The sequence below is a fragment of the Eschrichtius robustus genome, chromosome 11 (genome assembly GCF_028021215.1).
Source record: "Eschrichtius robustus isolate mEscRob2 chromosome 11, mEscRob2.pri, whole genome shotgun sequence".
Taxonomy (NCBI): Eukaryota; Metazoa; Chordata; class Mammalia; order Artiodactyla; family Eschrichtiidae; genus Eschrichtius; species Eschrichtius robustus.
The window spans coordinates 58,565,608-58,589,089 of record NC_090834.1 but is presented as its reverse complement, the minus strand read 5'-3'; the positions used below and the strand labels follow the sequence as shown (position 1 = coordinate 58,589,089).

General features: G+C 58.7%; 2 protein-coding genes across 2 annotated transcripts in view; both read left to right on the top strand.

Moving 5' to 3' along the window:
* Nucleotides 1–23,482, top strand: part of CAPN5 (calpain 5) — a 53,609-nt gene that overhangs the window by 11,127 nt on the left and 19,000 nt on the right. The window contains exons 2-3 of the mRNA XM_068555847.1: nt 3,667–3,893; nt 11,171–11,302. Coding sequence (XP_068411948.1) covers nt 3,729–3,893; nt 11,171–11,302 — 297 coding nt within the window. The 5' untranslated portion in view covers nt 3,667–3,728. The remainder of the gene's footprint in view (nt 1–3,666; nt 3,894–11,170; nt 11,303–23,482) is intronic.
* Nucleotides 17,089–17,580, top strand: OMP (olfactory marker protein). Its single transcript, XM_068554081.1, has one exon. The coding sequence runs from the start codon at nt 17,089–17,091 to the stop codon at nt 17,578–17,580; it is 492 nt and encodes a 163-aa protein (XP_068410182.1).

Sequence of the window (23,482 nt, the reverse complement as noted above, 5' to 3'; positions counted from 1 at the left end):
TAGAGAAGGGCTGGGCCACAGCAGAGAGCTCCAGGGCTTTTGCCACATCTTCCATGGACAACATCAGGAGCTGGAGGGGAGGAGGGGTGAGAGAGAGAGAGAGAGAGAGAGAGAGAGAGAGGCCTGATCTAGTGGGAATGGGCGAGCCCTGGCCTTCAGGAGACCTGAGAGCTGGTGCAGCTCTGACATGGAAAGCTGATCCCCCTTGGGAGTCCTGGCCACTCTTTGAACCTGTTTTTCCCATCAGTGAAGGAATTCCTCATGCATCATCTGTGTTGGCTCATTCAACCCAAATTCACTGAATCCACCCCTGCTCCCCAGTGTTCGACACTAGGGATACAGAGAGGAGCTGGACATGGGCTCTGTCCTGGAGGGGTGTAGGCTGGGGAGACAGACAAGTCACATGCAGGTGGGGTACAATGTAACGGGCGCTGTCACAGGGGTTCCAGGACTGGAGGTAGGGGGAGGAACAATGTCGCACAGGTGGGAGGTACTTGGGCTGAGTCTTGAAAGGTGACCAGAATTCTCCAGGTGTGCATGTGTGGATGGAACAGTGTGGGCAGAGGCCCTGAGTGGACTGCAAGGAGCTCGTAGCACTGGAGCCTAGGCCCAGCATGGAGAATGGCGGGGGGTAGGGAGATTGGCAGGGGCAGAGGGAAGAGGGCAGGCTGGGGGGCAGCTGGGAGGCTCAGGCTGTCCTGTTAGTGCCTGGCTCAAACTTCAGTGTCCTGAAGACAGGACGTGCCCCAGCCCCAAGCTCAGACCCAGGGAGAAGAGGCCAGGGTTTAGAAGCTGGCTTTCCTGATTGCTGGTTTATCTGTAGCTGTCAGTGGTTATGCCTGGAACTACAGGGAGAGAGCAAAGCTCAGAGGCTGGTGACTCTGACCCCTTGGGCGTGTTGACTCAGTGGATGGCGTGGGAGGTGACCTTGGGGCAGATCGAGGGTGCAGGAGGACAGTCGGTATGAGGTGCAGCCTGTGCAAAGGCCAGGGCCAGAGAGCCTGGCATAAGTAGGCCAGGGTCAGCCGGGTGGGCAGGGGTGAGGCTGGAGAGATGGCTGAACTGGGTCAGACCCTCAGCCAGACAGGCCTGGTCCCTGTTCTGGACCTGGGCCAAGCCAAGCTTTCCCCTCTCTGTTCGCTCCTCCCTTCTGTCCTAGGAGCAAACCTTCCCAGCAGCGTTGGCCGCTGCGTGGCCTGGAGGGTGGCCAGAGCTCTCATTCTCCACCGGCCTGGCTCTGTGACCTTGGCCAGCTCGCTGCTCCTCCTTGGGTTCTGGGCTCTGAACGCTGGAATTGCTAGAGCTGATTTCTGGGCTCCTGCTTTCAGCTTCTTTGATCTAATTCTTGCAGCTTAAATTGCTTCCTGAACAGGCCTTTCAGGAAACTGTGATGCTCATGCGCTCCTGGTGGCTGTGTGCCAGAGCCCAGGGGCCTCTCCAGGCTCCCCCTTCTCTTTCCCTCAGGCCTCCGACGCTGGGAGGGTGGGTGGGAAGGGGCAGGGTTATTGGCCTTCCCGGGTAGAGGGATGGCCAGAGAGGTTCAGGGGGTTGGCCTGAGGTCACACAGCAGTGCGACAGGTGGGCCCTGTATGATGTATTGACAGAAGATGAAGTGGCTGTGGGTCCAGAGCAGAGGACAAGCCAGCCCTCAGACCCTCGGCAGGCAGGGACCATCAGCCCTGCTCTCCCTTCTGTCCATCCGTGTTCCACCCTCGCCCCTCCATTCTCACCTCCTTCCTTTCCTGGTTCTCCCCTCCACTGAATCCCCTCATCTTTCCTTTCCTGTGGGGCTGGCTCAGCCAGGGTGTGTGTGGGTTGAGCCCTGCCCATGCTTTGGGGTCACCAGGCCAAGATGGAGGCTCCAAAGTCAGAGGATGTGTGTTCAAGTCCAGACTCTGCCATGGAACTTGGACAAGTTCCCTCCCCTCACTGAGCCTCAGTTCTCTTTTCTGAAAAATGGCAACAATGAAAGGCCTACCCAGCAAATCCTAAACGCCAACCTCTAGCCAGGTGGTTTGCACATGGCAGGTGCCAGAGACACGGAGGTTCTCTCTTGGGAATGAGAGGGTCTTTTCTACTTCTGTTCTTCCTCTTCCCTCTGGCCTGCTAAGCAGTCTCCGCAGCCTCTGGTTAATTTTACTGGCATCTTCCAGTTACTGAAGCAACATTGTTCCCATCGTGGAGATGAGAAAATAGGGAATCAGAGAGGTTGAGTGACTTGTTCAGGGCCACACAGCAGGTGAGTGGTACAGCTGGGACTGACACCCATATCAGTTTGCTCGCAAACTCATGTTTGCCCTAGAAGCTGGCCTACCTTGCCTCAGTTTCCCTCAGCTAGGCTGGGAAGTTGGGGCCTGTGTCTTGGGGGTGGGGGTCGCAGTGTTGCCCTGAGCAGGCCCAATGATAAGTAGGCCCGGGGATATGGAGCTCCCAGCTGGAGCCAGCAGCCCAGATGGAGTGTGAGATACAGGGCCATAGGTGGGGCTGTCAGTCAGGTGCCTGGCTGTCCCGGCTTCTGTCAGGGCACCTGGCTGCGGCTCCCTCTCCTACCCTCCCCTCCCAGAGCCCTTTCCTGAGTCAGTCCAGTCTGGGTCTCTTGCATTTGGTCAGCACATGGCTACAAGGTTCAGGGTGCTGGACTGCGGGGGGCTGAAGGGAGGATGCTGATAGACACAGCACCTTCGTGTGCCGGGGCTGCGTGTGGATTCAAGTCCAGACTCTGCTGCGGAATTTGGCCCTCACAGGAGATGGGCCAGTTGGAAGCCTAGAAGAGGGGTCCAGGCTGAACACAGGGATGTGGGGGTCATCAGCCAGGGGACCCCTGAGGGGGAGGGGAGGTCAGAGGGGGAGATGGGTCTGGACCAGCGCTAGATGCCCCGGAGGCCCAGGAAGAGGAGACTGACTGTCCGGGAGTGTGAGATGCTGCAAGGCCTGGGAGGCCGTGTGGGAGAGTCTGGCTTTGGAGATTGGAAGGTCACAGGGTGGGGCTGGGAGTCCCTGGGGGAGGTTAGGTCACCAGCATGAAGGAGAGCGCTCCCTACAGAACTGGAGGCATTTATTCCGGAAGTGCGGTGGAGAAGGCAGAGTCCTGGAAGGAGGAGGTGAGAATGGATGTGACTGAAGGCTGGAGGGGCCTCCAGGGCTAAGGGTTTTCCACACAGGACAGAGATGATCTTGCGGCTCTAGGCTAAGGCGTGAGGGTCCGGAAGAGGGAAACTCGGAGACAGTGCTGCCGCTTTCCTGTGGGTGTGACACCAGCCAGGGAGCTGCTGGGTCACCACTGGTCTGATTCTGTCCGGGAGCTCTAGGGAGGCTGGTGGAACAAAGGAAGGGAGGTCGTGGGTGCTGCCAGGTGGCCCTGAGTGCCATCGTGGTTGTGCCCTGTTGGCCCGCGGGCCTGGCGTCACCTCTGAGCATCAGAAATGAGGAAGTTCAGGCTGTGGAGTTAGTCGGTTTCTCTCCCTGCTCTGTGCGTACCGGCTGTGTGACCTTGGGCAGGTCCCTCCCCCTCTCTGAGCCTCAGTTCCTGGCCTGTACAATGGGGATGAGGATGCCTGCTTCCCAGGGCTGTGGGGAGGGAGCACTCAGGGACCACCTCACTCAGCGTATCCCTCGGGGCCTCCAGTCCTCAGGAAGTGATGCTCTTCTGATTTTCTGTCCTCCCAGGTGCCCCAGGAGCTGCCCTCTGCTGCCTTGTCTCGGCCTCCCCTCCCGGGTCAGCGGCCACCATGTTCTCCTGTGTGAAGCCCTACGGGGACCAGAACTACTCGGCCCTGAAACGGGCCTGTCTGCGCAGGAAGGTGCTCTTTGAGGACCCGACCTTCCCCGCCACCGACGACTCACTGTATTATACGGGCACCCCAGGGCCTGCCGTTAGGTGGAAGCGCCCCAAGGTCAGTGTCTGGTCCGAACTGGCGCTGAGGTGGGCAAGCCCGGACCCACCCAGTCTGCGGGGGACAGTGGGTGACTGGGAGGGGTCGCTCTGAGGCCCCAGGCAACCGAGCAAGTGGAGCCGCTGATGCTGGGCCCGCCTTCAGTGGGATTTCACCTGGATGGGGAGCCAGGAGAACGGCCCCCAGGTCCATGGCCACCACTGCCCAGCCAGGACCTCTCTGGGCCTCAGCTTCCTTATGAGGAAAGTGGGGCCCTCTGTTCTGCCACCCTCGTCCCAGGGTCGTTTTTCGGATACAGATGAGGTGATGCGGATGTGCCTTTTTTTTTAGTACAGTGTAGAGTGACATTCAAGTGGAGGGAATTTACTTTGCTGATTATTGTCACAGTGATTTTGAAATAGTCATTTGCTGTACATGGAAGGTATTTGTTACGATGGTTAATCAGTAATAATAGTAATAGTAAAAAATAATAGTACCGATAGAGTTGTTGTGAGCATTAAAAGAAATGGTGCATGAACGTCTGGCACCAAGCCTGGCACCCATAAGCCAGCTGTCACCATTACTGTTGGGATCTGTGAATTATGGAGAATCTGTCTGACGGCTCCCTCTGTCCCAGCCTTGGTCGCTGAGGCTGGAATGTGTTGAACAGAAGCTTCTGGCCTCACGGCACGATCTCAGTCTCTTTAACCCTGATTCCTGAGTGTGAGAGCGGGTGCCCCGGGGGCCTGGGTGATGGAGAGGCTGCTGAAGGCCAGTGCCCCAGGCCCCCTCTCCAGTCTCCGCGGCTGTGCTGGTGACACTGAGAGTTGGTCACACCGGAGGGACTTCAGTACAGGAGACGGTGCTGGACCGAGGTGCCTGGGGCGGGGGAGACTCCGCCTCCAGTACTCAGAGGGGCATCTCAGAGTTGAGGGGTGAGAGCGTGGGGTGTGAGAAAGACACAAGCTTGAAACCTCAGCCTTATTGGGGACGTGGCAGGAGCGTGGGGTGTGTGGGGTGAAGTAAGGGGAGAGGAAGCCTGGGGGCCCTGGGGTCGGCAGGGCTGGGCCAGGGCAGCTGTGCTCTGAGGCAGCGGGAATCTTAGGCCAGGCTCTCAGCAGTGCGTGACGGGGGAAGATTTGCACTTTACAAAGTGCCTTCCAGCCCCCCTGGACATTTTGGGAAAGTGAAATTCAGTTTTCATGTTCCTCTCACAGGCCAGGCTCTCAAGTCCCTTCCAGTGCACAAAATCCGATGTGCTTGGACTGGGGTACTTGAGACGTAGGGAAACTGAGTCCCGGAGGGGCAAGCACGTGCCCTGATCGCCCAGCGGGGCACAGCAGAGTGGCCTGCACTGGTCCTGCAGGCCACTGGGCTGTCCCTTCCTCCCAGGGCTCCTGCCCGCCCTGGCCCACCTCCCCGGTCCCAGATAGGGGGTCCTTGGTGCCCCCTGGGGACCTCAGCCCCATGAGCTGAGCTGCCTTGGTTCTCCGAACTCCCAGCCGCCTCCCCGGCCTGGCCTTAGACTCCTGCCCCTTGGTGCACCCCCAACCCCCATGCCTTCCTCCCTCTCCTTTGTTTGGTGGGTGGAGAAGGAGGCCGGCCTCAATAGGCCTTTGTGAGCCCTTGGGTGCTTGAGCTCTCTGCCCTCCTCTCACTCCACCCCCTCGCTGCTCCCCTCCTGACCCTTTGCTGCCCTGTGGCCATCACTCAGACATTTTAGATCCTGTGGCTCTGGAAGGAGGCTGGCAAGGCATGGCTGGGGATGGTTGGGCTTGCTGCAGTGAGAGGAGGAAATGCCAGGCCCGCTGGGCTCTGCATCCCCCTGCTGTGTGACCCTGCTGGAGTCACCTGCCCTCTCTGGGCCCTTTGCCTGCCAGTTCAGGAGTCCTGCCACGGCACACTCTCCTTCGCTGCCTTTCTCACTGGGCTTGGTGCCTAGTCGTTCCTAGACACATAAAGAGGAGGAGCGGAGCTGCCCCTGCCTTGGATGTGGAGGCCAGTGACAGGCAGCTTGTGGTGGTTGGCGTTGAGAGGGAGACGACTGAGCGGGGCCCAGGGGCGGCGGTGGGGGCAGTTCTGGGTTGGGAGGCAGTCCAGGGCCAGGCACTGCTGAGTGGTGTGGGATGACGGGGTGAGACGGTTTGGACTGGGGTGTGTGTGATGGACGGCTCTTTGTCAGTGGGGCTGTAGGTGGTGGCAGGGTGGGATGGCGGGCAGGCCCTGCTCCACCGACAGGATGCGGGATGTGGGGTTGGTAGAGCAGGAAGTCAGGCTCACTTGCCTCAGGCTGGTGGGGTGGAGCCGGCCCAGTCGGGTGACCATTAACTCCCAGCTGCTCGGCCCTTGGCCAGTGAGGTGGAGCGTGGCCCGAGGCAGCCGTGTTTCTATGGAGCCCCATTTCCTGGGTCCTGTGACCTGACTGTTTACAAATAGAGCAAGAAGCCAACTTTCTCGAAGGCCCAGGGGAAGCCCATCTTCACTCCCACCCCACCCCCAGCTCCTTCTCTTGACATTAGTTGTGGCCTCTCTGCTCTTGGGGGATCTCCTCAGCCAGCCTCCCTGCCTGCCAGCCTCCCTCTTCTTTCTCCCAAAATGGAATGAGGAGGCTGGCTTTTGAGCCAGATGGCCTTGGCCCTACCTTGCAGGAGGTGTGATCTTGAACAAGTCATTTCCCCTCCCCGGGCCTCAGTTACCTCATCTGTGAATGGGGAGAATAGTTCTTGCCGCTCCTGGTTTCTGGAGGTTGAAGTGACTTGAGGTATCTGTGCTGTTCGACACACAGGGGGCAGATGACAAACTGTCTGCTCTCACCACCTGCTCCTGCTGGCCTGGTGTTGGGGAACCAGAGCCAGCCCTGCCCGGAAGTCCCATCTCTTGGACTCTCTGGTCCACTTCAATCCCACCCAGGGCACCTGCCTCGGCCTGCACCCTCCTCCTCCCAGATCCAGTGTTTCTTTGTTTTTTTCCATTTGGTAAACATCTGCTGGCCTCCCTTAGGCGCCTGGCCAGGGAGATAAGAGGAGATAAGAGACTGGAGGAGAAGGCCTGTGACTCAGGGGGAATCCCAAGGGGATGGGTGGACGGGAGGCTTCCTCCTCTGTCAGGCCCAGGGCCTTAGTACCGCCGCTTCTCATCCCTGCGTACCGCTCCACCCCACGTCCCCCCTTGCTGCACTGTGCCTTGTCCCATCTCTGGGGATGATAAGCCTGCAGGTCCTTTGGTGGAACCAAGAAGGGAACAAATAGGGATCCCACAAACAGACGTCAGTTTTGGAACCTCCCAGAATTCTCGCAAGGTGGCCTGGTGGTCCCCGGCCCCATGTCTGGGGCTCATGCTGACACCAGCACCTGGAGAAGGCCCCGCTCCTTGGCTGTGCTGAGCATTAGGCCCCTTTATGCCGCGAAGCAGGCAGTTTGCGTCAAGTCCAGCCACCTGGGCCTCTGCCCTGCCCAGGAATGATCCCCTCCCTGGCATATGCTCCGGTGGCCTTGAAGGATGGGAGGATGGGGCGGGGAGCATGGGCTGGGGAGGCAAGTCTGTTGCAGAGGGGATGGGGCACAGGCTGTAACCCCTGAGAACACTGCCCTGTTTTCGGTCCCAGGCAGAGGTCCTGCTTCCTTCCTGGGCCTCAGTTTCCCCGTTCTAATCGATTCCTGCTGTGATCTTAGCTTCCGGGAAGGAGGTGACTGGGGTGAAGGTGGATGGATGAGGAGAAGGGGGGAGAGCGGAGGGGCTGAAGGCGCCCTGGATCCGTTGACTAGCTGCCTTCTTGTTTCTGCACCGGGCCTGGAAACCTGAAGTTCTGGTTCAGGGAGGAGATGGTTATGGGCTGTGACCTATGTCCGGTGGAGCTGGTCTGGCAGGCTGGAAGGGGCCGAGAGGTGAGAGGTGACCACAGGAGCAGGAGGCTGTGCCCCACAGAGACGTACGTTGACCGGAGGAGTGGTCACTCCAGCCCTGGGGGTGGCCTGGCCCCGGGCTCCCAGCAGGTGCCTGGCCAGCCCTGTTCTGCAGGCCACTGTGCTGTCGCTTCCTCCCAGGGCTCCTGCCCGCAGCAGAACCTGCCAAGTCCTGTTCCTGACACTGGAGATGGGCAGAGCCAGACCTGGGCCCTGCCCTGGAGCTCTCATGCTGGTGGGGGAGACCCAAAGGTGAACTTCAGGGATGGCAGCGTTGGGAGGGAGCACATCTGGCTGGGGCCCCTGGGGAGGATGGTGTCAGAGGTGACATTGGTCTCGAGGCTGTGGCTGGATCCCATCTTAGGGGGGAATTTGGAGTCTCCATTCCCCTCTGGAGCCTCCCTGCCCATCAGCCCCCTCCATGCCTGCTCTGCTGGCGTCACCGCCTGCAGGCAGCCTCCTCTGATCTCTCCCTGGGTTCCTGCTGTCACAGCTGTGCTCACATGGAGGGTTACACTCAGGCTTCTCCTCCTCAAGGGCTCTGCCTGTGGGCTGGGAATTTTCTGACTGGCTCTGCGCTCTGTGCTTAGCCAATGGCCTAGGAAAGGTGGAAGGACAAACACTGGTCTTGAGAAGCCGGGCCCTATGGTAACAAAGGTGAGGGTCTGTGCTGCCCCTGACCCCTTGGTCTCATTGCCATATAGCAAGTCCCCCAAGCTGGGCTAAGGACAGGTTCAGGGGATGGAGAAGGGATGGTAGGTTTGTCACTCATAAGTCCTGGCCCAGCTGGAGGCTCTGGAGCTGACTGAATTGGAATCTCAGTTCACCTCTTCCTCTGTGGCCCTGTGCAAATGACTTAATCTCTCTGTGCCTTGGTTTCCTCGTCTATAAAATGGGGATGCTAACCGTATGTGTCTCACAGGGTTGTTCTGCACAGCTGGGCACACAGCAGGTGCCCAGTCATTGCAAGCAGTTTCTGATTGTTCCATTCAGGGTGTCCCAAGGTGGCCGCTGGACTCCAGGGCCAACCCCAGGTGCTGCCAACCTCAAGTCATTTCTCTATCTTGAGCTGGCAAACCCGCGCCTCTCCTGGCAGTGGGAACACACCCAGACCACCTCCTCCTCTCCGCTTCCTCCCAGGCTGGCAGATTTGCCCCAGGTCTCTGCCCTGTCACAGGGAGTCAGGGCAGTGCCGAGCCTGGCTGAGCCCTGAGCTCAGTCTCTCCCAGGGGCCAGAGAAGTGTCTGGGGCAGGCTGGGGTGGCTGGACCTGCCCACAGGCTGCCCTGGCAGTGCCGCTTAGTGGGGAGGAGAGCTCTATTCTGGGGGCTAGGCTCTGTCTCATCCATCCACTTGCCTCATGACCCTAGGCGTCACTGCCCCATCCTGGGCCTCGGCATCCTCCTCTGTGTAAGGGATGGTCCTGTCTCTGTGCAGGGCCCACAAGGGGGAGGGGTGCCTCGGAAGTCACTTCCTCTGATGCCAGGCAGTAGCTGTCTCTTTTCCCATGGTGGGGATGTGGCTGGGGTCCTCCAGGTACGAAGCCCCCCTCCACCCTTGTCCTGCCTGCCCTTCCGGCCCCAGGGAGGCAGATGCTAAGTCATGGCTCCCTCTGGCTCAGAGTTCTGAGCTGGGCCTGGGAGATAAGATAAGGAGGGCAGCTGGGTGGGAGGCAAAGCCACTGCTTCCTGAGAGCTCACTGGGTTACCAGCCTCACTGGGTTTCCACGACCTGGGGCAGTGTTACTCAGACCTGCGGCATCCCGCAGTCTGTACTCCGGGGGAGCCCCTTGCAGCTTGGCCCTGGGTCACGCTGAAATCCCATCTGGAGTGCTCGTGCCCTCAGGGGAGTTACAGCCCTCAATCTGGCCCTCCCAAACTCTGGTTTTCCCAGGCAGAGGTGGCAGCAGGAGTCCTGAACACCTTAGTGAGACCTGATGGCCCTTTGCCCCGTTTTCCCCTGCCAAGTGCTCTACCTGCATGTTCTGTGGAGTCCTTACACAGCCCTGCAAGCATAATAATCTACTTCCTTTGCACAGGGGAGGAAATGGAGGCTCAGAGAGGTTGAGCCACTGGCCCAAAGTTGCACAGCCGGTAAATGGGGAGCAGGAATTTTTTTTTTTAATTAATTAATTTATTTTTGGATGCGTTGGGTCTTTGTTGCTACGCGTGGGCTTTCTTTCGTTGAGGTGAGCGGGCCTATTGCGGTGGCCTCTCTTGTTGCGGAGCACGGACTCCAGGTGGGCGGGCTTCAGTACTTGTGGCTCGTGGGCTCTAGAGTGCAGGTTCAGTAGTTGCGGCACACAGGCCCAGTTGCTCCGTGGCACGTGGGATCCTCCTGGACCAGGGCCTTGAACCCATGTTCCCTGCATTGGCAGGTGGATTCCCAACCACTGTGCTACCAGGGAAGCCAGGGAGCAGGAATTTGAACTGTCTTCCTGACTCTGCTGCCCTCTTCTGGCTGCCTCCGGTAGGACCTCAGTAGCTCTGTTGTGATTGAACTGGTTCAGGAGCACCAGCTGAAGTGGAGGCAGGCCCGTGCTGTGTGGCTGGGGTATGTTGTTCAACCTCTCTGGGCCTCAGTTTCTTCATCTGTGAAATGAGCACAATGCCCACCTCTCAGGACCATGGTGAGGATAGATCACGGTGCCAGCAGGAAGGAAAGCATGTCTCAGTGTTTACCTCCCCCACCCCGTGTTGTCACCCCCCTTGGAGAGCAGTCACTCGCTGTCAGCTCTGTAGAGTGAAGTTGCTGATGGGTGAGGAGGAGGGGACTGGGGTGGGCACTCGGGGAGCTCTGGGGGTGTCTGCTCAGCTCTGCTCGGCATTTGCTTGCTGTGTGTCCTTGAAAATCACTGCCTCTCTCTGAACCTTCATTCCTCATCCATAAAATGGAATAAAAATGCCACACTGCTCGGGCGGGGTGAGGGTCAGATGAGACAGCCCGAGGATGTGCCCACATGGGTTCTGGGATGGTTGTCTCCTTGCTTCTCCCCGGTCCTTTGCACTCGTCATGTGCAATTTTGTTGTGTTTCTGCCCTGCACCTCACCCCACTTTGTGACTGTGGGCCCCTGAGAGCTGGCTGGGATGGGCCCCGCAGGGCTGCTGGTGCTGGAGGATGATGGACACTGAGCCCTTGCTGGTCAGGGAAGACCACAGAGGGCAGGAGGACGGTGGTGGCCCGGGTCCAGCCCCTCGAAGTCCTTCCACAGTATTTGCTCATCATCCAAACTTTGGCAGAAGAGCAGAGTTCTTCAGCCAGGGGAGGGGAGAAGGGCTTTCTGGGCAGCCCTGGGGGAAGCTGGATTTGGAGAAACTGACCCAGGGCCCCAGTTGGCAAGGGGAGGCGGGCGAATCTCCACGCAGACAGTGAGGTCTCCTCTCGGCTTCTCCGCAGGACATCTGCGAGGACCCCCGCCTCTTTGTGGATGGCATCAGCTCCCACGACCTGCACCAGGGCCAGGTGGGCAACTGCTGGTTTGTGGCGGCCTGCTCGTCCCTCGCTTCCCGTGAGTCACTGTGGCAAAAGGTGAGGCCTGGGTCAGGCAGGGGTGCTGGGGAGACTTAACTCAGCCTGGCGCCCTCCCCATCAGATGGGGGAGGTGCAGCCTGAGCGAGCAGGTGAGACGTTATGACAGCCTGTGTGGGGATGGGGCGGGGTGATGCCAGGGCTCCCCAGTACTGACTGAGCATCAGAATCGCCTTCCCTGCCCCTGCCAGCTCAGGGACACGTGCTGGGAATCTGCACAGCTCCCAGTTCTGATGCGTCTGCTCTTGACTGTTGGGGGCCCACTGTGCAGAATATGCACCTATGAAATGTGGAGGCTGCCTAAACCATGCGCAGTGTGGAGACACCACTAACTGCGGCTCCGGAGACCCCTGCCAGTATCTGCTGTGCGACTTCGCCAGCCCTTGTCCTTCTCTGGGCCTCACTCTTCTCACTCTGAACAGCTGGAGTGATCCAGACAATCCTGTTTCATGATTCATGGTTCCAAGCAGCTGATATTCTGGACCGGAACCACAGGGTTTTAAGTTGGAAAGAATGGGCTCCGGTCCTGACACTTCGCCCTCTTGTGGCAGCATTCGGCGGTGCAGCCCTTAAGTCCAACACTCAGAGCTCCCTCCTTGGGGAAGCAGGGAGGCTGGAGTTGTGGTTTCTAAAGAGTAACTGATGGGGACTGCATCCTGGGTTCTCACGCCAGCAAATACAAGTCATTGCCTCTTTCTCATCCCTGCCCTTTCTGCTCCTTCTGCAGGGACTAGCGGCAGGGCTTAAGAGCACCGGGCATCCGAGTCTCATAGGCTCAGGTGCGAGTCCCAGCCTCGCCGTTTCATAGCTTTGTAATTAGCCTCAGGTTACTCATCCAGAAAGTTGGGATATCAGAGTAGCTCCCTCTCGGGGAGCTGTGAGGATGGAACAAGGTACTGTGCTTAAAGGGCCTTGTGCAGTGCAGCGCTGCAGTGACCAGTGTTGTGATCGTTAAGATTCATGGAACATAATGGGTGTTCCTGGGCAAGCAGGGCTCAAGGGGCAGATGAGTTTGCTCTCGTCCTCTGAGGCATCCCTCAGCCATCAGAGGGAGCTGTGCCCTTCGCCAAGGCTGGGACTGTGGTAGGTGTCCTGTCGTCATGTCTTCTGAACAGGGGTGTGACCTCTCAAAGCCACCCCCAAGTGGGCATCCCTGCGGCCTGGCCCCAGTGGTCCTGTGGGATACGGGAAGCTCTGTGCTGTAGGGCCCTCGGCAGAGGCCACTGCTGAGATCCGTAGACGTGGGTGGTCATGGGGCGTCCAAGCTGGGAGGGCCTTGGAGAGCCTCATGGCCCACAGAGGCTCGGGGTCTGGCGCTGTTCTTTGGGTGTACAGCTGTCCTCACCCTCCTGCCTCCAGGCTCCAACCCCCTTCTCTGAGCCCAGAACAAGGTGCCCCGGTCACGGCTCCGTCTGGGGCTGGAGGTGGCACATGGGAACCCTGTGGGGCTGGCCCTACACCTCCCACCCTGCCCTGTAATTGCCTGTTTATCTGTGATTGCCCCTCTCGAGCTCACAGACAAAGCTGGTCTATATCTTCCTGCTGAGCCCAGCAGGAGCCCGGCACAGAGAGGGCTCAAGAAAGTTTTGAGAACAGAGTTCCTCCCCAGCGACTGGCCAGCAGCCCCAGGCCTCCTGGGGCCTGCAGTGGGGCCGGGGCCTGGCCCTCTGTGTCCCCTCCTGGGGAACAGGCTGTCTAGTCATTTGTAGAGATGAGCCTCAGCTTACTGTGTGCCCTGCCCTGGGCCCGACCCCTGGGACAGCTCTCCACCTAGCAAGTGGAAGAAGGGGCCCCGGACCCGCAGCCAAGAGGCTTGTCGTTGATGCTGTGTGACCATGGGCAGGCCTGTGTTTGTCTCTGGGCCCAAGGTTCCCCCTGCAGGGTGTTAGGGCACCCAGCCTGGCTTGTCTGGAGGCTTCAGGGGCAGATCTCCAGGAGCTTAGGTATCTGGGAGGTTGGGCGAGGCAGGCTGCTCTGGACTAATTGCACTCTGCCTTCTGGTGCTGCTGTGGTGACAGACCCTGGGTCCCGGCGGGAGGCACGAGGCCCCGGGGAGCTCATTACTGTGCCTTACCTCCCCTCCTGTCCCTGCTGACTGGGCCCTGTTTGTTGTCACCCCTCACTTGCTGGGCCTGTTGCCCTGCAGGGCCTCCCCTGCCCCACCCTGTTTTCTCCATGGAACGGGGGTGGGGGGGGGGTGGGGCGCTCAGCCTGAGCTGCACCCCTGCTCCCTCCACCCACCTCACACTCTGGGGATGCTGAGCCTCAGATGCAGACATGTCACGCCCCCGACACACACGCCCCCTTCTCCAGGAAGCCACCCCTTTACCTCTAGTACTTGACACGGCCTGGGGCCGACAGGCACGGGGTTTGAAGCCAGCCGGTCCTGGGTTTAATTCTGGCTGGGTTTCTCGCTAGTCGTGTGACCTTGGTCAGGTCACGTTTCTTCTCTTGGCCTCTGTGTAAACCTGACTTTTCCAGTCCCCATGGTGGTGGGAGGATTAAAGGAGCCCACAGGGTAGGGGTGCGGGGCAAGCCCATGGCATTTAGCAGCAATCTAAATCCCTCTCCGCCCCTCCTCTGGCCTCCCACCTATTCCTCTCTTCTGCCGGACACTTCTAGGACGCAGGCCTCCCCGTCCTATGGGATTCCTGATGGGGGCATCATGGTCTCCCCAACTTGACTGTGCACTCCCTGAGGGCAGGGCAGTGGACTTTAGGTGACCAGGTTTTGTGGACCAGAAGTCAGGATGTAATAGTGGGGTGGAACATTTGCCGTTAGCCTGGTCTGGCCCAAGCCAGGTGAGTTCACCTCCCCTAGAGCCTGGCGTGGCCCCAGGTGCGAGGGCAGGCCTGAGCCCTGCTCTGAGTCACGGGGTACCCGGGCCCAGGAGGAGGCAGCCATGCCCCCGGTGGGGGGGAGAGCAGAAACCCAGTGGGGTGCCCGAGTGTCTGAGAGTGAGTTTTGGGGGGTGGGCATCCTGGGCCAGGGCCTAGGGGAGGCACCTGGTGGCAGGGCCTGGCAATCTTTTAGTTCCACTTAAAAACTTTTCCCATCCCACTTCTGCCCGTGTTATATGAGCAATCCCCGCCCTTTAGCATATAGCAGTTCATTCACCACATGATAATTGAGCACCAGCTATGCCCCAGCACCATTCTAGGTACTGGGGCCAGGTGATTTTAAAAAGTACCTGGAAACAGCCAGTGTTGAGGGTTTTCTACATTTCCTTCTAGTCTTTTTTCCATTTGGGGTTAAACAGGGGCTTGTTCATTTGTTATGATCACATTTTTTCAGTCATGGATGCAAGTCTGGACCTTGCTTTTCTCTCCTCTGTTCACTCCTACGTCCAGCCTTTGGTGGGGCCTCCCAAGGCATCTGGTGGCCGAGCAGAGGTTTGTGGGAAGCAGTGGGCCAGCCCCACCCGCAGCCTCCTGCCTGCCCTTCCTTCCTCTCTGGCCGTCCTTGGTCCCCAAGGCTCCCTCCCTCCTACCCTGCCTGTCTGTGAGGCCCCAGCCCTGGTAACAACTTCCACCTTCAGCCTCCTCCTGCCGGTAGGTAACCCCCTGCCCAGGCCGAGACCAGGCCCTCCCCCAGGGTCCTGCGGCCTCTGAATCCTCATTGGTAGAAGCTGGACACCTCCCACCATGTCCTGCAGGCCCGGAGAGGTGGCGGCATTCTCTCCCTTCAGGGATGCCTCCAGACCACACCCTCCCCATATAGACCCTTGCAGGCTCATGCCATTTGTCCCCCACTCCGCACCCCCGGCCCCCACCAGCTGCCCACCTTACTGCCATCCCCTGCCAACCAGCTACCCTGGCACCCAGGCACCAAGGGCTCAACACCTCCAATTTCCCAGCCTTTCCCACCCCAAGTACTGCCGCGTCCCAGGGGTTACTGTGCCTGTGTGGCTGACACCCTGCCCTCGTCACCCTGGCCCAGTGCTTGGTTCTGCTGTTCCATCACCCTCACCGTCCAGCCATCTCCCTCCTTCCTGTGCCCGACGCATAGTTGTCTCTAAACCACCTTTTGACTTCGGTCAGTGCCCGTGTACTCTCTCCCCACGTGCCCATCTTCCTCTTGTTCTTGTCCTTAGGCCCCATGATCCATCACATCAGCTCTTCTCTTGTCAGTGTCATTCGTTCATTCAGGATTTCTGAGGGCCTCCTGTGTGGCAGCCCTGTTCTAGGTGGTGACTAGAGTGATGAACCAGACAGCCACAGCCCCTGCCCTCTCGGTGGGGAGACATCACAGACAAAAACTAAGCAAATGTACAAATAAAAAGCAAAATTTAGTGCTGTGAAGGAAATAGCTCCTCCTTATGAAGGAGAGAGAAGCTCCCCGAACAGTCACTCCTCAGACACGTTGTTTCCCTCTCCTCTGCTGCTCCAGCCGCAAAGTAAAAGGTTCTGTGAGGGACGAGCAGTTTAACATTTGCTCTGTGGTTTTCTCAAATACCATCGGCGAATTGCTGCCAGCAGCCCCCAGAACTGACCCAAGGGCTTGAGGTGTTGTCTTAACGGGATCGGGTGCGTGGTCCCCTTTGGTGACCCTCTTGCTGTTAGTGTAGCCCAAGACCCCACTGACTTACTTAGCTTCCATCTAGCAATTGACTGGGCTTGTGGTCCACTAGACCCTTCAGATTGTTTTCAGTTATTACGCTTTGGCCTGTGCTTCTGTCCTCTTTTCTGTGTGTGGCAGTGTCATGGCAGCTTCCCCTCTCCCTCACCCCCACCCCCAGTTACACTCACACTTCTTCCATTTGCCCACGTATAATAGCTGAGCTCCTGGTTCCCCCTCAGGCACTGGGGATACAGACGTTTGTCAGATTCTTCCACGGCCTCAAGTCTCCTGGGGGAAACTGAGGCTCGATACGGGGGTAATAAGTGGTGGGATTTTAGTAGAAGAGCTTCCTGGGCATGTGGTTGCCATGTGGTGCAGGGTTGAGGCGGGGCCAGCAGGCAAGAATCATCCAGGTCAGTGATTCTCAAAACACAGCTCTTGGACCATCAGCATCTCCTGGGAGGTTGTTAGAAATGCAAGTTCTCAGGCCTCATCCGAGACCGATTAAAACAGAAACTCTGGGGTAGGGCCCAGCAAACTGAGTTTTAAGTCCTGCAGCTGGTTTTGATGCTCCCTGAAGTTTGAGAACATGGGTCTAGGTGAGAGATGATGGTGGCTGGGCCGGGGTCCTGGCAGTGGGGCTGAGGAGGCGTGTTTCCAGGGTTAATCCACAGGCCTTGCTGATCGGGCCTGGAGGGGTGCAGGTGAGGCCGAGTCAAGGAGAGTGCCAAGGTTTGGCTTAGGTGACTTCAAATCTCAAATCGGTGGGCCCCTCTGGGCCTTATTTCCCACACTCCTGCCAGGGGGTCTTCAACCTCTCCTGATGTGTCTCCAGTGAGCGCTTGCCCCCCGCCTCCTGCCCTCTTACTGCCTGTAAGCAGTGCTCCCTCTTCACAGCAAGCCGGCTCTCAGCCCATCCGTGGTAGCCAGCGTGGTTGCCACAGCAGCTGGTCCCTGAGGAGCGTGCCACCCTCCTGCCTGCCTGCAGTGCCTCCGTCACCGCTTCTGCGAGGAGTAGAGAAGGAGGCTTGCGGGGACGCCCGTCCTCCTGCACACCCCATTTTGAGGACAGGGTGGGGCTGGGGAGAGCCAGTGGCAAAGAGGGGCGGGACGAGGAGGGGGGCGAAAGCGGAGGCGGGGCCCCTCTTTGGTGGCCTCTCGCCTTGGCCGTGAGGCCCCAGTCCACTCGGCTCCTGGACGGTGGAGGCGGCAGCAGCAAGGGGGCCATGGCGGAGGACGAGCCGAAGCCGACCCAGCTCGACATGCCCCTGGTCCTGGACGAGGACCTGACCAAGCAGATGCGGCTGCGCGTGGAGAGCCTGAAGCGGCGCGGGAGGAAGCGCCAGGATGGCGAGAAGCTGCTGCAGCCGGCTGAGTCCGTGTACCGCATCGACTTCATCCAGCAGCAGAGGCTGCAGTTTGAGCGCTGGGACGTCGTGCTGGACAAGCCGGGCAAGGTCACCATCACGGGCACCTCCCAGATCTGGACGCCCGACCTCACCAACCTCATGACGCGGCAGCTGCTGGACCCCGCTGCCATCTTCTGGCGCAAGGAGGACTCGGAAGCCATGGATTGGAATGAGGCCGACGCCCTGGAGTTTGGGGAGCGCCTGTCCGAGCTGGCCAAGATCCACAAGGTCATGTACTTCCTCATCACCTTCAGCGAGGGTGTCGAGCCTGCCAACCTCAAGGCCTCCGTGGTCTTTAGCCAGCTCTGATGGCAGCTGCCCGCTGCTACCCTCTCCTTTCGCCCAGCTGCCTGACCCCTGCCCATACCCCTTTCCCCCGTGTGTGTCTTTGGGGACATTCTTCTAGCTGCTGGCCTGTACTTGGCTTGGCCAGGACCCCTGAGCCTGCGTCCTTCCTTCTCTCCTTTCCCTGGTGCTGGCGCTCCTGCTTACGGGAGGAAGATGCAAGGGCTCCGTAGTCTAGAAGCTGACCTGGCTGCCGCTGCTTCTGCCGTGGACCACGGAGACCTGGTCGGGGCTAGTGTGGGAAGACGGAGAGGCCACGGGAGATTGCCTTCTCTCTGCTCCATTGTTGGGAGAGAGACTGAGAGACCAAGACAGAGACAGACACAGACCGAGAAAGACAACTCTAAAGAACCAGCCATTGGGCTTCCTCCGGAGACAGGGGCCCGGAGACGACAAAGCAGCCTCCTTGGAGAGTCTGGCACACAGGCATTTGCTGCCCTCCTGGCCACGACGCCCCTTCCCAGTGTCCGTGTCTGGAGGTGAACACTCAGCCTGCTGATCCAGGCACCTTGTGTGTGCCCACGACACCTCAGGGCTCTTAAGACATTGGGCAGGGTTGCTGTGAGGGCTGATTTGGGCAGTGGGGAGCGGCTGGCACGCTGGAGGCTGTGCAGGCCAGCTCTTGCTCTTCTGGGAATGACTTTAGGAGGGGAGAAGTGAAGGGAGAAATCTAAAAAACTTTGCATAGAGATGTATCTGTCTATACATATACATATGTATTGAGAGAGAGCATGCTATATTCATATGGTTGTATCCTATACCTGCCCTGTGAATAAGTCTGAATTGCCTAGCTGGTTCCCTGGTGGCCCTTAGCAGGGGCTTGATCAGGATGACCTTGGGGAGGGGAGGCTCCTGAGCCGGGAGACTTTGAGGTTCATGCAGTGAAGTGGGGAACAGTGTAGTAAACAGGTTTCCGTCTGCCTGGGGGAAGCTGGATAGAGGGGGTCCAGAGCCCTGGAGCTGGAGACAGTAACATCTCTGGGGCCTGAGGTGTACCCTCCTGGGATGTCAGGCTTTTCCTGGCTAACTGGTCGGAGAAGGCAGGTGTGGCATCCTGGTGTGGCATCTTTGGTGGGGTTGAGGGGTAGGAATCGGGGGCAGCCTTGGAGGGGAGATGTGATGGATGATGGTCAGAAGTGGGCTGGAGGTGGCAGTGTGGTGTGACGGCGGGACACTGGCCTCAGAGGTCACAGTGCACAACCCACTCGCCAAACAAAGAGGGAAACTGAGGCACAATTGCCAGCAGATTCAGTTCCAACCCCCAAGCCCCCTTCACACTGCACAGGCCCAGTGAGCCCCTCTGAGGCCTGGCATCAGCTAAGGGCACCTCAGGAAGTGCCCCCAACACCGTGTCTCCAGGTCAGCCCTGTTTTTTGTTAGGGACGTGCCCATGACATTTCCCTCGTGAAGCAGAACCGTTGGGGGGCTGCAGGGCCCTGGGAAGAGAGGCACTGAGAGATGGAGGGTCAGAGCCAACCCTAGTGGCCAGGGCTGCCGGGAGGGCAGGCCCCCACTTTGGAGGCAGGCAAGCAGAAGCAGTTGGAGTCTATTCTTCAGTGGGAGATTTGGCTGTGGTGTGAGCGATGGTCCTTTCTAATTTGAAGCTCGGGTGTCTATTCCGGGACGTGCTTGGATTCCTGCCTGCTTCTCTGCCGACTCCGGGGGAGCCTGGAGGCTAGACCCCTGTGGATGGCCCTGTCCTTCTGCCTCTCTGCTTGACCCCTCCCTGCAGCTCTGGGGACCCTCTTGGTGCAGACTGCTTCTGTCCCCACCTCACTCCAGCACGTCTGCTCTGTGCAGGCGTGTGAGTGCCTCTGCCGTGCTCACTGCGTGTCCCCAGTAAAGCCTGTGTGTCCCCGCCTCGTGGTGTGCCTTCTCTTCCCAGGAGCCACCCCTCCCTGGGCCCCCTCCACACCCCTGCCCCCTCCTCCTGCCGCTTTTAGGGGTGAGGCCCAGAGCAGGCAGTGACTGGCTCAAGGTCAGACATCAGCATGGGGTTTGAAACCAGGTCCCCTGACACCCAGCCAGGCACCAACAGCCCTGACAGTTTTTTCTCCAGTGGCCCCCAGACCAGCCTCTGTATGGGGAGCATTGAGAAAGCCATGCTGAGGCCTCGGGGAGACACTTGGGGCCCACAGGGGATGGTGGGGACCCACGAAGCCGTGCTCAATCTGGAGTCTCCCTCCCTTGCAGGGTGGCCGGGCAGGAGGCAGACGGGACAGGGGAGTGGCTGAGGGGTGGGGTGGGATCAGGCCTGTGCCCGGATTTCACTAACATGCTGTATGTCCTCAGGCAGCCCCTGACCCTCTCCCAGCCTCAGACTTTCTAAAGGGAACAGCCTAGTTCTGTGAAGCCCCTTGCAGCCCTGCCCCACTGACCAGAGAAGACCCATGTCACCACGTCATCTTAGTGCCCCACCTAACCCCGACCCTCACTCAATTTGTGGACGGTGACAACAGAGGCCCGGGGAGGAGGCTGCCGGCCCGAAGTCACAGAGGGTGTGGAGGGGCCGGCGATGGGGTGCATGTGGATCAAGCTCTGGGTCTGTGGACCTTCGACCCCATGACCCTGGCCCCCTGGGAAGGGAAGGGCCGATGCCCCCATCCCTTCTGAGGGCTCAGACCCGGGTGAGGCCGGCTTCTCCCCCGAGACAAGGGCAGTCCCCGCTTCCGAGGCCGCTCTTGGGGTTTTGCTTGGGAACACCCCCCCAGGCAGGTCTTGCATCCCCGTCTTCCTCCACCCCAGAGCCCTCCAGCCCCAGCCTCCATCCACTCCTGAACATACTTCTGGGGGGGGTGGGGGGAACAGAGACGGGAACCCAGGCTTCCCACCCGGAGGACAGCAGTAGAAGGCCTGGTTCTGCTCCTGAGACTGGGTCGGGGGGAGTGCAGGGAATGGGAAATGAGGACCTGCTTTCCACGGAACCCGTGAGAAACCACTGAGCGGAGAGACCTGCCATTTCCTGAGCTCCTGCCTCCCACTGAGCCAGTGTACGGTAGTGTGAGGGACCCAGCCTGGCGCTGCTGCCAGCCAGCACCCGTGTGACCCTGAGCAGCCTCTCTGAGCCTGTTTCCTCATCTGTCGGTGGGAATAGTAATGGTTCTTTCCTCATCGGGTCATTGTGAAGATGAAATGACTTAAAGCTGGTGAAGCACTGAGCTTCCTGAGAGGCACACGGGCTTCCTCTCTGGATTTCCTCCTTGTACTTTCCCAGTCGCTGTAGACACAGAGTCTCACTTTGCACCATGATTCTGAGAGGAGGGTGTTAGGAGAACCTATTTACTAAGGAAGAGTGTAGGGTTCAGAGAGGTGTAGTGAGTTGCCTGAGGCAACACAGCAGCCAGTGCTTAGGGCAGCAGGCAGTGTGGGGTGGAGGGATAGGCAGGGTCCAGGCCTGGCTCTGTGGTCGGAGAGAGTGGTCATGCGGGAGTGGATTCTCCTCACCGTTGCCAGGCTTGGAAGGGCCCAGCTGAGGGAACCTTAAGCCCTCACAGTCTAGCCTGTGAGCCTAGCCGTAGGGGCCGCCCAGGTCTCTGAGCGTCTGGCTGTGCTCACTCCTTGTGAACAGGGATCCCGGGGCCCCCTGCAGGTGTGTCAGCACCCCACACTCCAGGTGGTGAGCTGGGAGGCGCTCTTCTCCCAAGGGGCTGGGGGTGGGGATTGCCCAATCTTCCTGGCTTCTTCCAGCCATGGCGTCTGAAACTCGGGAATTTGAGACTCTTGGAATCAGAAGCTGAGAACTGAGAAACTTCAGATGCTCAGAACCAGGGACCCTCTCGTTCTGAGGATCTGGAGAGGTCTGTGGCTCACCTCACCCAGCTTGGGTAACACAGGAAACTCCACTGTAGCCCCTCAGCCTGCAGCCCTGCTGGCCTTGTTTAGAAATGCTCCTGGCTGGCCCTCTGGGGTCCCAGGCAGAAATCTGTGGGAAGTTCCCTCTCTGCCACACGGACAGACACACACACACACACTTGCACATACACATGCATGCTTCTGTGCACACACTCACACAGGGCATTCACTCACTTGCCCAGGGTCCCAGCAGAATTTGAGCCCAGCCACTTGGGTCTGGGTGGGAGTCCCTGAGGGAGAGCGCCAGGGGGTGCTCCAGGTGCTGGGGCACCAGGGGGTACTGTGGCACACCCATCAGTGGGACTCTGAGGTTTCTGGGTGATTCTGCAGTGGGTGGCTGTTAATGGGCGCACGAGGGGTTCCAAATCCCACAGGGTTCTTGCCTCACTGCCCCGTCAGCCCAAGGAGGTGCCTCAGCCCCTTCAAGCCTGTTTTTCCCATCTGCACGGAGGACTGTTGTTAAGGTTTTCCTTTCTCCTCTTGGGAGGGAGGTTGACCAGTTCTCTCCGAGGTTTGCACACACCATGTACTCCACACACCAGCGGGGACGACCCCTCATGTGTGCACAGCCCTCCACAGTTGATGCAGTACATCCGAGGCCGTTCTCCACCTTCGTTCTCACAACAGCCTTGGAGGGAGGGTAGGTAGATGCGGGGACACTGAGGCTCCGAGAGGTGGCCTAGTCAAAGCTTAAGTCCCAGCCACACACCGAGGTTGGTAAATTGGTGTCCAGCATCAAACAACAATCAGTATCAAGGCTACAGAGAACAAGGAGCTTTATTTGCAGGTCTTAGGAATTGCAACTGGGGAGACACAGATTCAGGTAGAACCAAAAGAGCGTTCCAGGAAAGAGGAAGTCAGGGGCTTGTAAAGGCAAAAGCCATAAGGTCGTTAAAGGAAATATTTGTCCTTAAGGCTGTCAAGAGTTATTTTAGGGTAAGGATCCAATAAATATCTTGAGTTTCTGAAACACTGGGCAAACGTTCTGGATGGCTGCATTAGGAGAAGAAGTGGTCAAAGTTCAGATTTCATGCAGGCGATGACGTGCAGAAGTCACACTTTCTCAGTGGCCTCCCGGCTCCATTTCAGAGCGGTGTCTTAGTAAAACTGACTCCATTTTTATTTTCCTTTCACACCAGTAGTGTGTACAAGCTCACCAGCTGTCCAGGCCCTCGCTGCGGCCGGCATTTGGGGATTTTCCTCCCAGAGAGACTCAGCCAGCTGTGGAGCTGGCCCTGGCCCTGTGCCGGGCGGTGGGGATCTGAGCAGGAGCTTGGGGGAGGGGCTGCTGGTCGGCGCCCAAGGGGAGGGTGGGGTCAGGAGGACCCTGCAAGCTGCTGCTCAGCTGGCCCTGGAGGGACGGGGACTGGGCTGAGGCCGGCAGAGGGAGCCACCCGTGCCAAGCTGAGGTGGCCTGAGGCATCACGGGGTGTAGATTCCTATAGGGCCTGAGGGAGGCAGTGTTCAGGGGTGAAGCTGAGAGCCGCCCGCAGGGCTTTGAATGCCGGGCCAGGGAGCTGGTGTCCTTGGCGATGGGGCTTTTCAACTGTAGTCACGCGAGAGGAGAGAGACAGCCTAGTGAGCCCTTGGACCCACCCCTCCACCTCAACAACTGCCAACTCGTGGTTGATCTTGTTTCCTCTACAACCCCGCTCCCCCCAGGCAGCATGTCATTTCATCTGTAAATATTTCTGGATGTATCTCTGAACGATAAGGACTCATTCAAAACAAAAACCTGGAACCATAATATCGTAACATAACTAAAATAACTTTATAATAATTCCTTAATATCATCAAATACCCAGTAAATGTTCTGGTTTCCACTCTGGGGCACAAATGCTTATATGTATATTTTACAGTTTGTTTGAATCAGATCCAAACAAAGGTCTATTACTGCAGTCCGTTGGTTCCCCTTCATCTTTTCATTTTTTTTCCTTGCAATCTAGTTGCTAAAGAAGCCAGTCATTTGTCCTGTGGAGTTTCCAACCATCTGGATTTTGCAGGCTTCGTTTTC